Below are 18,697 nucleotides of genomic sequence, written 5' to 3'. Positions count from 1 at the left end.
AAAGTGGAGCTGCACAGGAGCGAGAGCTAGAAGAAATGAGTCTTCTGAGAAGCTTCCTGTCCACTGGTTTCTCTGTGCAGCCCTGGTTGTCCTCCAACTCACTCTGTAGACCAGGCTGGCCTCAAACTCAGAGATCCGTCTGCCTCTGCCTCCAGAGTGCTGGTCTTAAAGGCTTACACCACCATCACCACCCAGCTACCTAGTGTGATTATCATTTGATGTTAAGCCTAGATTTTTCAGCTTGTGAGTGAAACTGAAGTGGTAGAGTATTTCTCTAACTCCTTGCTTTTCAAATGCTTCTCTAACATTCCATTCTCCTTCAACAAAGGAACTCAGGTTTAATCATGAACAAGGACTCTTCCTCCTACACACACACACACACACACACACACACACACACACACACACACACACACACACACACACACACACACACACACACACACACACACACACACACACACACACACACACACACACACACACACTCAGCTTAGGCAAAACTCACAGCTATGGTGGTATCTGATCCCCTCGTCTGTTCAAACTACTCCAAAAACCTTAAAGTTGTCCACTGTTGGGTAAGGCAACATTTGCAAAGGTGACTTCTAAATGACTGAACTCAGGAGATTTAGCTGTTGTTTTCCTGTACTGACCTTTGGCTGCGGCGTTTGCCTGACGTGCTTGAGAAATAAATGTACCCCTGCTTGTGACAATCTGTGCCCCCCTTGGCTGACTGTTCCTGTGCATCTTACTGACCATGAGAGGAGTCAAGAGGGATCCATGAGCTGTTCTGTCCTGAATTTTCTTAAACTTACATTCAGACATTTCATCTACATCCAAGATAGACAAGTTTGCATTGGAATTAACAGCAGCAGTGAAGGTGTTCGTGCATTGAAAGTGCACATATTGACATTAGTGGATTTGCAATGCACGTACTGTCTGCCACCATTACACTCCTCTAGTGTCCACGGAGAAATAATGACATATAATATATAAGTATATACGGTATCTTGAATTTCTTCTAGATCCTCACCAAATGTCAACAGCTAGATACCTGCGGTAGGAAAAGCCAATGGTGTGCTGTCCGTAGTGCTTGTTTTCCTGTTGCTGTGATAAACACCATGGCCGAAAGCAAACTGGGGAGGAAAGGGTTTCTCTCAGATAACAGTTCAGCCCTGAGAGAAGTCAGGGGGGTGGGGGGTGGGGAGGAACTAAAAGCAGAAGCAGAGAAGCTCCATCCACGGAAGAAAGCCACTCTCAGCTCAACCTAGTCACCTTCCTTTTTTTTTTTTTTTTTTGGTTCTTTTTTTTTTCGGAGCTGGGGATCGAACCCAGGGCCTTGCACTTCCTAGGCAAGCACTCTACCACTGAGCTAAATCCCCAACCCCACCTAGTCACCTTCCTAACACAGCAAAAGTTGCCCACACGGGACTGCGTCAATCAGGGAAATGTTCCCACATTTCAATCTGGTGATGGCAATTCTTCCCTCTAGGGACTATTGCAGTTAGCCATCACATTCATCAACAAATCTGGCATTAAAGATATAGATGCAAGCCAGTGGTATACTTATGCCTTTAATTGGGAGGCAGGGGCAGAGGCAGAGGCAGGGGCAGGGGCAGGGGCAGGGGCAGGGGCAGAGGCAGAGGCAGAGGCAGAGGCAGAGGCAGAGGCAGAGGCAGAGGCAGAGGCAGGGGCAGAGTTTTGTGAGTTTTGGGGCAGCCTGAACTATAGAGTGAGTTCCAGGACAGTCAGGTCCACACAGAGAAACCCTTTCAGAAAAACAAAATGAAACAAACAAATATGCAACACTTATCATCAAATAAATACACAAAAAAAGGAACATTGGAAAAATTATACTTTATTACTTGACTAGATTTTTACAGACGCTTGATACACAAAGGCTCCGCTGGATTCTTACAAACATTTGATATATAAAAACTGTCATTATTTCCCTTTCCTTTGTCTCTGAATATTCTAGATAGTCATGGAGAACTCACTTTTTACCTTTAGAGATTGCTCCTGATCTCTCTCTAACTCTCTCTAGCACCTGGGCCATCAGCCACCCACAGTATTTGTTAGCTTTCTGGAAGCTCTCCCAGAGTCCAATCTACAGTGGTTTTTACATTTTTATTACATGTATTTACTGGAGAGGTGCACATGTGCTACATGTACCACAGTGTGCATGTTGGAGGTGAAAACAATTTTTAGGAGTGGGTTCTCTCTGTCCACCAGGGGAGCCTTGGGATCAAACTCAGGTCATCAGATTTGGCAGCAGATGCCTCTATCCACTGAGTCATATGATCAGCCCTGAAGAAAGATTTGGATCCTGTCCTAATTTAAAGTTTGTGACTCGTTGCCCATTGTCCCTAGGATTAAGTTCTAGATCCCAGTGACGCCGGGGTTAGCCGCTACACTCTCCAGCCTGCACTTTGTTGAATGTCTTGCCTCTAGCCTTCATGCTCTGTAATGTTTCCTGTCCAACACTGCCCCAGGACCCACAGCTCTCTGCTTTAGCTCATCATCCAGGCCATAGGTGGAACCTCTCATGCAGGAATGTCACCTCTGTCTGCCCCTGACTCTCAGATATTTACTCTGGTTCTGTATGACTCGTGACAATAAAAGTCACTCAGAGCTCTCTGTAAAGGCTCTGAGCAGGACAATCAGTGCCATCACAGAGCTGTCTAGCAGGTAATAACTGCTAGATAAACTCCCTGACAAGGATTTCCAACCAGAGCATAGGTCCATGACCCACAAGGAAGGCATGACCTCGAGGAAGACTGTTAACCACTGTTAAAGGGGCTGGGGAGATGAGGAGTGGGTAGGAGCACTGGCTGTTCACGCGGAGGACTTAGGGTCAGTTCCCACTGCCCACCGCTCACAACCATCCTGTTCCAGGGGATCTCACACCATCTTTTGACATCTAAGGTGCTGTGCATGAAAATGGTACCCATACTACATGCAGGCACACACACACACACACACACACACACACACACACACACTGGACACATGGATGGATGGATGGATGGATGGATGGATGGATGGATGGATGGATGGACAAAGCAAACTTCAACAAGCTCCAATGAGCAAGCTCCAATGAGCAAGCTCCAACAACTTCACACATATATATACATACATACATGCATACATACATGCACACACACACAGAGACAGATACATATTCATACATATACATACATACATGCACACACACAGAGAGACAGATACATATTCATACATATACATACATACATACACACAGAGAGACAGATACATATTCACACACATATATACATATATGCGTACGTACACACACACAGACAGACATATGCACATCATGCCTTCAGTGGATAGCTCAAAGCCCCAGTCTCTTTCCATACATACACATACACACATTTTTGGTGAGTGGAGCAAAGTTCACAACTTTATTTTTCTGCCACGTCTTATACACCCCAGCAGAATCTTTTAAGCAATGTAGAATTTCAATGTGATTACATTTTATTTTTCTTTAGTGAATGACTATGAAAAAGCAGTGCGTTCCCCAAGACCTTTCCATGAAAAACATTCTACATAGGAAGGTAAACAACAAAAACAATGAATTATTCTCAAGAACCCACACACACTTGTGACCAAGCAACTTGTTACAGATTAACAAAGTATGAGAAAGCAAGGGGGGTTTTCTCAGGCAGTTTTTCTTACTTACAGGATCCATGATTTTATTATTTTCCTCAAAAAGTAAGCTTAGGAAAATCGTAAAAGAATCACAAATCTAAACTTTGATATAAAAAACAATCAGTCGTTTCTACTTTAAATCCTCAGGATTTACTCATCGGCAAACTTTTGTTAAATCATATCAGGAAGCCAAGGGCAAAAATGGATATAAGAAATTAATCATCACCTAAATCGATAGTTTGGGCTCAGTCAGAGTTACATCAGCCAATGCTACTTACACTGCCTTTGTTCTTGTTCCCTGACCTTAAAAAGCCCCTAGGTCAACTACTAAGAGTGTGCCTTTCCTAACTTCACATTGCTTCCTAAGATTTTCTACGTCAGAGCCACTAGCAAAGACATCTTAGCCTTACCTCACTAACAACTTATTTTCCCAAATGCTTTCTAAGTGTGGTGGCCATCTCTAGCAGACTACATCTCTAAGTGGGGCCATGATTAAATCATCAATCTGCTCCAGCAGCAATGCTTGAGAAAGATCAAGCACTATTATTGTGAACCGCACTGACACGGACCAGTGAGGGGCTGGAAGTCCATGTAGAGCTTCCTTACAACTCTAAGCGTAAGAGAGAGGTGAAGGCAACAAGTACAGCAAACTCCACAACAGCATGAAGTCCTCAGGACTCGTAGTTCCCAGGACACGTAGTAGTCCTCGGGGATTTGCCTCTCTCCAGGCACACCCCTTGTGGCTGTGCTAACTGGCGGACCAGATTCCATGAGTTCTATAGCTGTTTGTTGTCCCTCCTGCACCCTTGACACCCTGTGGTAATAGATACACACGATGTCAATTTCCTTGGTATCTCCCACTTAGCCAGGTTGCTCAGTAGAAAAGATACACATTTACCATTGCCAAGATCCCAGCTAGGTGCCAAGAAAAGGGGCTACAAACGGAAAGAGGCGACCAAGAGAAGACTGTTCCAGAAAATGTTATTAGGAAACACGGGAAAGAACAGTTCCTTGTGATGACCCATGAATCCAACTTAGAACATTTCGAACTGTTTCATGTAATTTTAAAATCACGCTTGCTCCCGGCTAGGCGCCGGAATCCTCAGCGGCTCACCGATCGTATACTCAGCCCCCACGGCTAGCTAATGCTTTCCAGAGAGCGCCGCCCGATCCATCCTCCGGCTGACTTGTTAGGCAGCCCAGCAACTGTCCCTCCTGAGAATGCCTGGAGCTACCGCTCCAGTGTGCACAGGCAGAGCAGGTGGGGCAGAGCACAGGGAAGGAGGAAGCCGGAGTGCAGGCAGAGAGCGTGCCTGCGCACCGCAGCACCCGGTACAGTGGATCGTCCTTTTGGCTAGGGTCAGACACACAGCGGAGAGGCCTGGACTTCTTCCGTTAAGCAACATGTTTCCAATACACTGAACTGACAGTGCAGTATAAAGAAGTCCATTTACTCAGTCCTTTGGTATATTTTAAATATAATTTCCTATTATTCATATTAATCAGCTACCAAACTCAAAAGGCAACAGGATCCGGACATAGTCTGAATTAAACTCAGAAGATGTTTAGAGTCAGGATGGTGTCAAAGACCCAGGAAGGAATCTGTAGCCTTGCTATAATTCTCAACAAGAAAGTGCTCACATTATAGATGTATCAGACACAGAAATGGAACACAGGGTCACACACATACCAAAGCAAACATTTACTCTGAATTTAAAAAAAAAAAAAAAATATGCGGCTGATACGGCTCAGCCAATGAAGGCATTTTGCCAGTAATCCTGACAACCTGAGTTTGCGCCTCGGGGACTATACGGAGGAAAGAGAAAATTAACTGACACAAATCTGCATTAACCAGTTAAGAGTGCTTACACCGCCAGGGGTGGAGGCACACACCTGCCTCTGGTTCCAGCACCCGGGAGGCAGAGGCAGGTGGATCCCTGAGTTCAAGGCCAACCTGGTCTACAGAGTGAGTTCCAGAACAGCCAGGGCTACTGGGAGGCTGAAGCAGGACTATAGCTGAGGGCCTAAGGCCAGCCTGGGACTGTGTGTCCACTACAGCCTGTCTCACAAACAAAACAAATAAAATTAAGCGAATAAATAAATCCATCCACTAAATAAACAAACCAGTAGGAACTGGCTTGTCCTCCACTGCAGCGTGTTCTCTAATGTACTGGGGAGCTGTTACACACGTAGGCTGTGCTCATTTTCCTTTCCATAAACCGCTGTGCGGAGTTTTATGCTAACATTTGGATGCACTGCCTGCTGTTTTGTGAGATAAATGTTTCCGGTGGTAAACTTTTTAAGTAAGAAATAAATACTAGGCACGTATTATTTTTATAGTCGAGTGAAAAGAGGTGTTTCCATCACATTGGTTAGTAGTTCTGGAACCCCCGACGGTTTCAGGAAAAAGGAAATCAAGAGCCCTGTATATGAGCAATGCATAAAACCAAGAGAAGCCTTCCTCCACCAGCCACGGACAGGGTGATTGGGCAAATCATTTCTTGATATTTTTTTCTCAGCACAATAGGAGAAAAAAAAAAAAGCTTAGGTCTAAAGTGAAAAGCGAAACTCCCATGATGCCCTTTTTGATCCTCACCTCCTCCTGTCCCGATCTGCCTCGAGATAGCAGCTCTGACGGCACGTCATGCAGAGAGGATTGTCAGTGACCCACAAGGCACAGAGCCATGGAATGCTTTTAGGTTTTCAAGGGGGGCACGATCTACATCTCTATTACATAGGCAGGCTTTCAAAGACACAAGTGTCACTCTGAGGACTCAAAATGTTTGTGGCTAGTGAGGGGGAAAAAAAGTGTTCACTTGGAACCCTCAGCATTGGTTAAAGACAGTGTCTAGGGGGGCTGAGAGATGGCTCAGTGGTTAAGAGCGCCGACGACTGCTCTTCCAGAGGTCCTGAGTTCAAGTCCCAGCAACCACATGGTGGCTCACAGCCATCTGTAATGGGGTCTGATGCCCTCTTCTGGTGTGTCTGAAGACAGTGACTGTGTGTACAAATACGTAAAATAAATACATAAATCTTTAAAAGAGCCGATGTCTGCAAACTATCTCCACTGTACAGTGTTTTGTGGAAGAGACACTTAAAAACTACTGCTTATTGCAAGTTTGATCTATGTATTTATGTATTTATTTATTTATTTACAGTAGTGTGGACCGTACCTTTCACTTTATTCAATTATGAAATGTTAACTGCGACGATCCTTTGAGAATCACATCATCTGGGATTTGTTCAGTGAGACCCTGAAAACTGCTTTCTTTCCCTGGAATTTTTGACGTGGGCTCCTCTCTCTCTGCGCACTTCCTGCATTTCTGGCTCTATGATTCATCTCGTCCTTTTCTTGCCTTAGACTGGGAATAGCCGTTTCTCCAAGGAGTCCTGATTTCTTATAATAAATAATGATATTTCAAAAATAAGTTCCAGGGGGTGGGGGCAGCAAGACAGCTTAATCGGTAAAGGCATTTGCAGCCTTGTTTGACGATTGACTTGGATTCCCTTGAACCCACATGTGGAAGGAGAGAACTGGCTCCCGGAAGTTGTTCTTTGACTTCCACGTGTACACCATGGCCCACTCATAACCCCAAGATAAATGAAAAGCTATCTGTGCATTCAGATGCCATTATTCTCAGGCACTGTTGGTGGAGAAACCTAGAGGATGTATACATCTACACTACACTTATCCTTAAATCTTTTGAATTGAAACTACATTTTACCCCCAATAACTCCATCACAGAGTTTATTCTGATATTTAGCTTTTCCATCATTTGGGTCTCTTCTCTGACAATTATAGATGTGGTATGATCGATATCCCAACATTGCCCTGCTGTATAATTGATGCCCTGCCCCTCAGGCTCCTCCCCCTCAGTGGGCGAGGGGCTGCTCTGTCCTCCAATAGCTGGATGCTGCCTTTAATGTGTCACTTTTCTGAGGCACTATGCCAGTGCCTCGACCTAGGGGGCAAATGACCCTTGGGGGGGGTTGTATCAAATATTCTGCATATCAAATGTGTTTATATTACTGTACACAACAGTAGTAAAGTTACAGTTGTGAAGCAGCAATGAAAGCAATCCTATGGTTGGGGTCACCACAGCATGAGGAACTGTGAAGAGGTTGCAGCATTAGGAAGGTTGAGAAATACTGCACTATACCAAACCTGTCCTGAGAGGAAGGAGGGCTCGTTTTTGATTGGTTCATTGTATTTCTTTCCTTTTTGAGAAAGGACCTCCCTATGCTGTTCAAACTGGCTAAAACTTTCTTTTTATCATTTTGTCTTTAGTGCCTACTCTGTAACCCAGTCTGGTCTTGAACTCTCAGCAAGCCTCCTGCCTCAGCCTCTTGAGTGTTGAGAATACAGGGCTAGACCACCATACCCTGATTTGCCTTTGCCTTCCAATTTAGCTCAGGCTGGCCTTGAACACTTCCGGCCTCTGCCCTTTGAGTGCTGGGGTTATGAATGTTCTCCACTGTACCCTGCCAAATTTCTTCTCTGTTGCTTATTTCTACCTTCCAAACACCTAGAATAATGAGTAGAACATGGTAGACGCTCATTCCAACACTTTTTTCTTATTCTTCAATCTCCCATGTTGAAGACAGGTTGAAGACGTCTAGGTCGTATCATAAGTCTGAGTAAACGTAGAGCAGAGACCTTTCCTGAGGAGCAAAGCAACTGGACCAATTGGAGCAGAGTCCACCCTGGCAAACCAATGAGTCAACTGTGGTTACTTACAACAGTTGGGTGAGGGGTCACTCACAGGAGCAGGGTTGCCTCAAAGGCAGTTGCATCCTTGAAAAGCCCAGGCCAGAGTGGGTGATGACTCAAAATTCTACAACCTTGAGCTTGCTGTGTGACTCTCAGGCAGCACAGTAGGACAGAGACTTTCCCCCAGTGAACAAGATGAGCGAGAGACTTCTGCCTCCTCTCTTCCCCCAACCATTCTTTACTGCTTCTTAAAAAAAAAAAAAAAAAAATTTACTTAATATATATGAGTACACTGTCGCTATCCTCAGACACACCAGAAGAGGGCATCAGATCCTATTACAGATGTTTGTGAGCCACCATGTGGTTGCTGGGAATTGAACTCAGGACCTCTGGAAGAGCAGTCAGTGCTCTTAACAACTGAGTCATCTCTCCAGCCCCCCTTTACCACTTCTTTAACCTTAGGGAGGGGCCTTGTACACCTTGTTAGCTTCAGGACTTCCTGAACCTGGGAGTTGTTTGCTTCTTCCTGGGGAGGGGAGATGTTTCCCTTAGAAGCTCTAAGCTTATATCAGGTGATCAAGGAAGGGGAGTGACATTTAAAGAACAGTTAAGAAACAGAGATAGTGCATACTTAAGAACTGCCAGGACAACCCCAAAATACAGGACGACTATAGAAACAGCCAAGATGATAAAAAACAGGGGCTGGCGAAATGAAAGGCATTTGCTATCAAGCATGATGAATTGGATCCCTAGGATCCAAGATGACTGCCGCAAAGTATAATCTGAAGTCTAAAGATGCCGTGTGTGTGTGTGTGTGTGTGTGTGTGTGTGTTTACGTATGTGTATGTGTGTGTATGTGTTGTGTGTACATGTGTGTGTATGTATGTGTTGTGTATTGTATATGTGTGTGTGCACGTACACACACATAATAAAGTAAAAAACAAAACCTTTTATTATAGATTAGCAAAAATTGATTGACCATGCTGTCAAATTTGCTTCTCAATCTCTTGATTAGTCTCATTGATTAGTGCTGTGCCCAGCCTTCATCAGGGAAGTTTATTACAATGAGCAGTGGTTAATACAGAAACTCAAAACTAGCCAAAGTACTGGAAATAGGAGATGCTGGTGTGCTTAACACTATATGGGACAGTTGTATCACTCCTTCCAAGGTTGGGGAGTATTTCAGTAGAGGGGATATAAAGAGCCAAAGAGTGGGGAGACATGCAGCAAAACGACACCTTCTGGCCATGACAAGACCATTGCACTCCTGAACTTACTGGAGCTGCAGGTATCTTCATAAGACCTAAGATTGGCATGTTAATATTTCATCATGGATAGGGGAAGGGGCCCATGGGTTTCACCTTTTCCCGAGGTACTATTGACAATTCATGACTGTTTGGGAAAGAGATGCTGTTTTGTTTAGTAGCCACTGAACTTCTCTTGCTCCAGTAAAGAATCCAATGTCCATGGTAGGACGGGAAACACCAATTAAACCCAATAAGTCACAAATTAAGAGGACATGAAAGTAGGAGGGAGGCTTGTTGGAAAGAAGGGTTCCAACTGGGGATGGGGATGAAAGAGAAGAATGGTGAGTGAAGATAAGGACAAGATCCCTCTTAGATATGGTTTAGGTTTTTACTGTAGATACGAGGGAGAAAACAGCCCGAGGTATCTGGAAGAGTCAGTCTTAACATGGCCAGCAAAATAGATTGAGCCATGAGGAGGGGAAGGGAACAGCAGTCATTTCTCTAGTTCCATCATATTGGCCTTGGGAATCGAACTCTTGTCAACAGTATTGGCAGCCCCACACACCCAGTTATCTGAAGTTTTGATTCGAGTCTATAATCTTGAAGTGCGTAGGATTATCTCAACCCTAAAGTTACAAAAGTTCACTATTTTGGTGCTGGGTGCTTCCCTATCCTTAACTTCTGGAATTCTTCCTAAAACTATTCCCATCTCCCTGCTCGGTCGGTTCTCTCTACAACTGCTCAACTAGCTCTCGCCGGGAAAGCAGCAGCCTCGCGCGTGCGCCGTAGCTGCCCAAAACCGTTGCGCATGCGCCGCCCCCATCTCCGCTTCCGCTCCGCTCGCCCACCGCGGGGCTGAATGGCCGACCCCGACGCGGCGGGTGTGGAGGAGGTGGCTGTTCCGCGCCGCGAGCCCAGGTGACCCGCCCTCCTCCGGCCTGAACCCCTCGGCCCGGGCTTGCGCGGGAGGAGCGGGCCTGTGAGGGGAGCGGCGAGCCCGCCGGCCTGAGCTCTTTCCCTGGCGGCCGCGGCTCCTTCCCTGGGACAATATGTTCAAGAGAATGGCGGAATTTGGGCCTGACTCCGGCGGGAGAGTGAAGGTCAGTGCGCAGCCGCGGCGCGCAGAGCGGAAGCTCGGCGCTCATTGGTCCCGGTCACCGCCGTCCCGCCAAAAACAAAGGTTCCGGGTTGGCTAGGGCGTCCTTACTAGACCAGGTAACTGTGGCTCCTGGGTAGCCTTGTCATTCCTGAAGCCCCGTGCTAGTAAAGTCATCAAAGAGCGCTTAGCATCTTTCGTGTTCAGTGAAGGTTGTCATAGAGTCCCAGGATAATGCTGGACGTTGTGACATCCTGTTCCCTTACATTTATTTAAGCATTTCACATGTATTATTAATAGGGGTGGAGGTCAGAGGACAACTTAAGAAGTTGGTTGTCTGCTGTCACCATATGGGTGTGTCTTTGGAGTAGTCCCTGTCTCTCCAGCCTGTGTTGCAGGCGTCTTTTCCCAGTGTGCCATCTCTCCAGGTCGCCCCCTTCCACCTTCCTACATCCGCTGGTTACTTTTTAAGGCACTGGTTCCTGATGCTCTCCCAGCGCCCCTTTTAACTCCTACTTACAGATCTCACCACAGAAAGGAATTTTTTTCTTAAATCATTTTTACACCAATCTACTTCATTTTTAAAATCTTTGTCAGTGTCATGATTATCTTAATCTTAGTGTCTATACCTCCATAGCTGTCTTAACGGTAAACATAAGATGAAAAATCCTCGAAAACCTTAAAGCCCTGAAGTGCAATAGGAGAAAGAAATGCCAGGTAAAAGTCCATGTTAGAGTAAGAGGCTTTGTAGAGCTGTGCATTTGACCAAGCTTTTAGGTAAGGCGTCCGGCTGGTGGGAAGTGATTACAGAACAAAGGGTTAATGTGAAAACTTTTCTCTACTTGCACATGCTAAGTCTAGAAGTTTGCAGTTTTTAGTCTAGGATAATTTGAGAAAGTTAGGCCTGTAGTCCTCAAATGAGTTTCTTCCTTGGTAGCTGGGGTGGGGTCGGGGGTGAGGCAAGAACAAGATCGGCCCTTGAGAGACCCAACCTAGGTGGCCTGTGTGCTCCCCTGTCTTTACCTCCTCCTAGGCCATTCATCAATGAGCTGATCCAAGTACTAACTCATGGTTAGTGCTTCCACAGTCCTGTCTCCTCTCAGTGCCACCAGCTAGGGAGCAGCCCTAAGCCTTTGGGGAGCTACTTCATACCCAAACTGTGCTGTACATAGTAGCGATAGCAGTGGGAAATGCTTGCCCTGAAATTTTCTCATAAACTGTCCTTGGGTTTTGTGCTGCACTTTGGTAAACACTGCCATAGGCTAATTTAAAAGCCTTTACCGGCAAGCGGAGCCAGTTAAAATGGCAGCTTGAACTCAGTAGCCTAGCTTTTAGGTTTGTGAAGGCATTTTCTTTTCCTTTCACCAAATACTCGTGCTTTTACATGGTGATTTAGAGTAGAACATTTCAGGCCATCTTTCCAGCCATGGGACAGCTCACTCAGCAGGTAAAAGGCACTTGCCACCAAACCTGATGACCTTGTTCAGGCCTCAGGACCCACGTGGTGGAAGGAAGAGAATCTCCTGCAAATCATCCCTGACCTCCACTTGTGCTGCACAGGGCGCCCAAACTGTAGTCTTCTGCCAGAGCAGCAATGCTCCAACTGCTGAAGCGTCTCTCCAGCCCCTCACATGGGAAGCATTGTGCTAACATTAAATGAGTGTGACATTAGTAAATCCGTACGTGGTTAGACTGTGCTTCCCTAAAACGAGTCCCCGTTGCCCCTGTTGTTTACTCAGGTGGTGGTGAAATATTTGCTGATTTTTTTTTTCTTTTTCTTTTTTTTTTTTTTCAGAGCTAGGGACCGAACCCAGGGCCTTGCGCTTGCTAGGCAAACGCTCTACCACTGAGCCAAATCCCCAACCCCAATATTTGCTGATTTTAAGCTTGCTTTTCTTTTAGGGGGTTACCATCGTTAAGCCAATAGTTTACGGTAATGTTGCCCGGTATTTTGGAAAGAAGAGAGAAGAAGATGGGCACACTCACCAGTGGACGGTGTACGTAAAGCCGTACAGAAACGAGGTAGGCTCTGCATTTCCTGAAACTAGTTTTTGCAGTATAGTTTGTTTACTTGACAGTAAACTGTGAAATTATAGTAACTTTCCAAGTATGAAGTGGGCCCATTATAGAATTCCTGCCACTAGCCCTGTCTGTAACAATAAAATGAAAACCCTCATCTTCATAGAAACAGTTTTTCAAAAATGTCTTCTGATTAAAATCAACATAAGGTACTAGGGAGATGACTCAGCCGGTAAGCAAGCAGTGCTCTTGCAAAGGACCTAAGTTGGTCCCCAGCACCCATGTAAGGCAGCTCACGGGGATCCGGCACCCCTGGCCTCCTTGGGCATCTCCACACACATCTACACAAACGTGTACACTTAGGAATATATACATACACGTGAACCACACATGAGGGTGGTCTTTATAAAGGGTGGGAAGAGGAGGAAGTTGCCTGAAGAGTGCTGGCAGCGTGAGCATGAGGCCTGAGGCAGAGCTCCAGCACCCAGTGAAAAGCTGGTGGGGGCCGGGCCTGTGATTCCATTACTGGGCATGGAAACATGATAATACCTCGGCTCCCTGGTCAATTAGCCACGCATGATTGGTGAACTCCAGGTTCAGTGAGAGACCCTCTTCCCCAAAAATAAGGTGGAAAGCAGCAGAGGAATGTACCTGACGCAGACCCCTGGCCAGATATGCAAAGACATTGTTTCTAATGGTTGACTCCAGACATGGTTTTCTTGGGATAGCTCTTTCTATAAAAACACCAAATCTTGCTATTGTTTCTGATGGAAGTCAGAATTGTTATTTATTGGTGCATATAAAAGCAGAATTTGAGCCAGATGGCAGTGACAGGTACTCATAAACCCAGCACTGCAGCAAGAAGATGGCAAGTTCCAGGCCAGCCTGGGCTACATAGTAAGACCTGTCTCAACAGCCATGTTCCCTCAAAACCCAGGGTTTGCAGAACAAGTGATAGGAAAGAACTTGGCACAGGAGGGCTGGCTTTCTTCCTCCCCTTCACCCCTTCCCAGGCACAGTCATGGCTCTGTTTCTGTTGCTGTGTTAAATTGTTTTGGAGTTTTTGTTGTCAGGTTTTTTTGGGTGGTTGGTTTTGGGACATTGTTTTCTTTGTTGATGTATGACAAGTTCTCACTGTGTAGTCCTATCTGGGTTGGAATTCAACTAAGTGACAGCTGACCTAAAACTGAGGTCCTCCTGCTTCATTTAAGGTGTGTTCACCATGCTGGCCTATTTTGTTTTGTTCTGTTTTTGGGAGAAGAAACCAAGCATGAGTCCTGAGCTAACTTTGAAGGAAGTGTAGTGTATAAAATTGTGTACAATGTCGAGTCTGTTTGCGTTGGAGAGCTGATTTCTCTCTGTTTTAGGATATGTCAGCATATGTGAAGAAAATCCAGTTTAAGTTACATGAAAGCTACGGCAATCCGTTAAGAGGTGAGGTTCAGTTCTTGGTCCATCATATAATGAGTATTAAAGGCCCAGGGAGCAGGAACTAAATCAGTAATTTGCAATTGTTTTATTTTTCTTCCCTCTCTCTAGTCGTCACTAAGCCTCCATATGAAATTACTGAAACAGGATGGGGTGAATTTGAAATAATCATCAAAATATTTTTCATTGACCCTAACGAAAGACCTGTGAGTAACATTAACCTTCGCAAGAAGAAAATAGGACATTTAGTAATGTGCAAGTGTCACACTTCCCCCATAAGCTGGTGTTTGTTGGTGATCTTCCCATAAGCCTTCCCTTGTCGTTTAGGATCTGTCAGGCTTACGGTCACCCGACCATTCAGAGAGCTAAACACCACTCGGACAGGTCCTAATAGGTGATTTGAAAGTGCTATTGATGGGGTGGGGGTTGGGGGGCTTAATGTCTTAGCGAGTCTGAATGTAAACAGATCTTACAACCCCATATCTCGGGCTGGTTAATCTCACCTTCACGTCCTTGCCAGCCTGGGCCACAGAATTAAGTCCCTGCAACAGAGAACAACACAAAGAAAGAGAACAGAAAATCCTGCCAATTATTTCAGAGGTTGGAGTCTGCTCAATGGGATGTAGGCCCCTCTGGGTGTTTAGGGCACCTTCCCTATAGATGGAGACCCCATCAGGCCTTGTTCATTGTCTACCATGACATCACCTCGGATCAGCTCTGTTTTTGGTATCCTGGGAAAAAACAAGGTCAGCAGTCCAGCTCTTCCCACCCCATGGCCTTTCCTATAAGGGCCAGTGTGTTACCTCTCTGCTGTTTACGGAACTGCTGACTATGCCCCTAGCGGAGTGTCTTGCTCACACTGGAGATTTTACTACTTTTTATTACTTTAGAAAAACTACTTTTCCCTAGCAGTTTAATTATGTAGCCCAGGCTGCTAGCTTAGACCCTGGAAATGCTCCCGCCTCTGCCTCTCATGTGCTGAGATTATGGGCATGCCCCACCACGCTCACCTCACACACATGCCCCACCACGCTCACCTCACACACATGCCCCACCACACCCACCTCACACACATGCCCCACCACACCCACCTCACACACATGCCCCACCACGCCCACCTGCACATCTTTTCCCAAGTAAATTTGTGGACAGAAAACTGTTTGGGGTACATTTACTCTCTGGAGGTGCTTGAGTAGAGCCTCCCCCAACTGTAAAATGTCCCCACTGAAATGTGGACAGAGAAGCGTCCCTGGTAAGAAAACAGAGGGCTGGAAGTTTGTTTGGTTTGCCACCTAAGTTGGAACAAGTTCTGGAATTTGATGTTTACTAACTCCACCTCCTACTCCAGCTAACGCAATGGCAGTGTCAGGTGAGTGGAGGCAGGAAGGTCAGCAGTTCAAGGCCTACCTTCTGCTGCTCAGTGAGTTTGAGGCCAGCCTCAGACACCCAGGTCTCACATCAGGAAGGAAGGACTGGCTCACTCACTGATGGAGTGTCCTGGGGATGGCGGAGCCTCTGGACAGAGTGACCCTGTGTGTTCTAGGTGACTCTGTATCACTTACTGAAGCTCTTCCAGTCTGACACCAATGCCATGCTGGGGAAAAAGACCGTGGTTTCAGAGTTCTACGATGAAATGGTAAGACCTCGTGAGGGGGTGGGGTGGGGTGGGGGTGGGGGCACAGTGAGGTTTAAAAGCATTTAAGTTGGAGACCTTTAGTTATTGGCTTTTTTCTTGTTTTATTCCTTAAGATATTTCAAGACCCTACAGCAATGATGCAGCAACTGTTAACCACATCTCGCCAGCTAACATTGGGAGCCTATAAGCATGAAACGGAGTGTAAGCGCTTAATTTAACCTATGCAGTAATGTGAAAGGATTGTTTGATTAGTGGCTTATTTATTTATTTATTTATTTATTTATTTTTAGGTTTAATCTTAGGTCCTTATAATCCGCATAACCTTAAGAAATGCCAGGCTTCGCTGTCATGTGGAGCCTGACTTAGAAATGGGAGAGACTTAGAAATAACTGAGTTCAGTTAATAGGGAGCAAGGATGAGTTTTCTACTCTGATTTCAAGGTTAGAGACTTTCACTGTGTTGACAGAACTGCTGTGTTCCGTGAGCAGCAGTTACCCAAGGCGTCCACAAGGTGGTGATGTTGGCTACAAGCAGGAGTTTTTCTTTGTCAAAACAATACCATGCTGACCAGCTAGCATATTTAAGTAGATAGATCTTATTTTGTAGTTAATACATTTATTTAGTAATGTTTACTGTATCCAGATAAAGTTTTTGTTATTATTACTGTTTTTGCACTGTTGGGGATTGAATCCAGGATGTCACCTAGGCATAGTCTACCACAAGTTACACCACCAGCATCTAGAAATTTTCAAATAATAACATTCTTTTGTCAATATAAATGATGACAATAATAGTTAGTAAAGTATTTTATATGTCACACGGCTTTCTAGGGACTTTGTACACAGTGGCTTCTTTAATGTCTTCTGACGGGGCTGGGGAGGTGGCCTCGCTGGTGAGGTGCCTGAGCCTGGGTCCCCAGCACCCTGTGGGAAGCTGGATGTGGTGCCAGGCGCCTGCAGTCCTGGAGCTGGTGATGCAGAGACAGGAAGATGAGGTTCAGTGAGAGACTCTGCAAACAGGGTAGAGAGGGATGGAGGCAGCAGAGGTGCTGCATCTCTGCCTCACCACAGTCCTCTCAACAGATAACCTGAGGGCTGGGCCATTACGGTTCCTGTCACAAGCAAGGCAGTGGGCGTTCAGACATGAGCTAAGTGTCACGGTTGGTGGGGCTAGATCTCAAGTTTAGTCAGTTTCCTCTTTTGAAAAAAGCTAGAGGCTTACTTTGGTGGTATGATTTTGCTAGATAAATTGCACCTGTGCAGTAGTTCAGACTAGTTTTGATTGGTTCACTGGCATTTCTTGGGTTTGTATGCCCCTTACTCTAAAGTAATATGTAGCTAGAGAAAACCAAACAATGTCTCAAAGCCTCAGCTGTGAGTAGCTGCTGTCTCGTTCTTGTAGAAAGCAGCCTGACCCCTCTGTGGGAGTTTAGACTTCCTGACCGCTGGACCGACCATGGTCAATGTTCTGTCTCCCAGATTGTCCACGTTTCATGCAGGAAACAGTGGCCTTAGGAAGTGCTGTTTGTCCTCTGTGCTGTCCCTTAACATAAGAAGGTGACTCAGCTCAACGTTCTTCTTCAGTTGCAGAACTTGAAGTGAAAACCAGAGAAAAACTAGAAGCTGCCAAGAACAAAACAAGCCTCGAGATTGCAGAGCTGAAGGAGAGATTAAAAGCAAGTCGTGAAACTATAAATTGTTTAAAAAATGAAATCAGAAAGCTTGAAGAAGACGATCAGACAAAAGACATATGAGTCAACTGCAGAGCAGTGGGCGCCACAGGAGGGCAAGCTGCAGATGCTGGGGCGTTTCTGGGAGGAGCTCTCAGAGAGCACTCGAGGTCCTCACTCTGTCAGTGCTCTAAGACTTGATACTGTGTAGCAGTCCACCATGTTAAGCACAACTTTTAAAGTTTTGTTTTGTTTTTTAAATTGAACTATATGTATAGTTTATTTTCCTTCAGGCAGGATTGAAAATTCTGTTATAAAGTCTTACTTGTGCAGACTTTGTACTTCTCTACTATAGAATTAGTGATTAGTATGGTGTGTTAGTTCTTCAGGCTCATGTCTGCCCCGGCTACCTCTTTTGTATATGATGTGTCTAGGAAGTATTTAATAAATGTTTACTGCTCCCATGTCTGCCTCTGTGACTTCTCCAATCACTTCACCACTTGTGTTTTCAAATAAATATTTGTTACTCTTTGAGAATTTTACACAGTGCATTTTGATCATATTCACCGCTCTCCCTCCTCAGCTCTTCCCAGATCCACCCTGACCTGCCTAATCCCCCAAGCTGACACACAAAACCAGCCAGTACAACCATGCCATCTGCACATGGGATCCTCTTCCCTTTCTAATGCGGTTGACTTTAACTCACATTTTTGTCTGACTGTCCTGCTAGAACCTCCAGCACAAATAGGTGTATGAGTAACATGCTGCTGCCGTATGACTAAACAGCAGCATAAACGGTTCCCGAGAGTCCCCACTCCACGAGGAGCCACGCGCTCCGGCTGTTTCTGTAAGCCGCTTTCACACACTGCCCCCTTGGCAGGTTCTTACCACACCTGACACACACATTGAGTTCCTCGGGCCATACTACCATCAGATTTGTAAAGTTCTCAATCCACAATACTGCCACACACTAAACTTATAACTAATTGATAAGGATGTAAACCGCCCACCTAGATAAGATAAATTTGTCTACAGAAATCCATCCCAGCTACCTTAGCAATTCAGGACCACCCAGATCTGAGTCATCCTCCATCTCCATCTGGATTCTCCTCCTCTCCCTATAAAAAGTATCCCTGCCTTATTGTTTTACTGTCCAATCATGGAGACTCAGTTGAGGAAATGCCTCCATGAGATCCAGCTGTAAGACATTTTCTCAGCG

General features: G+C 45.5%; 1 protein-coding gene across 1 annotated transcript; it reads left to right on the top strand.

The window, feature by feature from the left end:
• The first annotated feature begins 10,443 nt into the window (after positions 1-10,443).
• On the top strand, positions 10,444-18,020 carry Yeats4 (YEATS domain containing 4). Its single transcript, XM_032912749.1, has 7 exons — positions 10,444-10,730; positions 12,629-12,748; positions 14,113-14,179; positions 14,285-14,379; positions 15,717-15,809; positions 15,923-16,010; positions 17,393-18,020. The coding sequence occupies exons 1-7, from the start codon at positions 10,680-10,682 to the stop codon at positions 17,560-17,562; spliced, it is 684 nt and encodes a 227-aa protein (XP_032768640.1). The 5' UTR covers positions 10,444-10,679; the 3' UTR covers positions 17,563-18,020.
• Positions 18,021-18,697: the final 677 nt, after the last annotated feature.

The sequence above is a fragment of the Rattus rattus genome, chromosome 1, assembly GCF_011064425.1.
Source record: "Rattus rattus isolate New Zealand chromosome 1, Rrattus_CSIRO_v1, whole genome shotgun sequence".
Lineage (NCBI taxonomy): Eukaryota > Metazoa > Chordata > Mammalia > Rodentia > Muridae > Rattus > Rattus rattus.
Note: the sequence above shows the minus strand (reverse complement) of the source record. Positions and strands in the feature narration are given on the sequence as shown.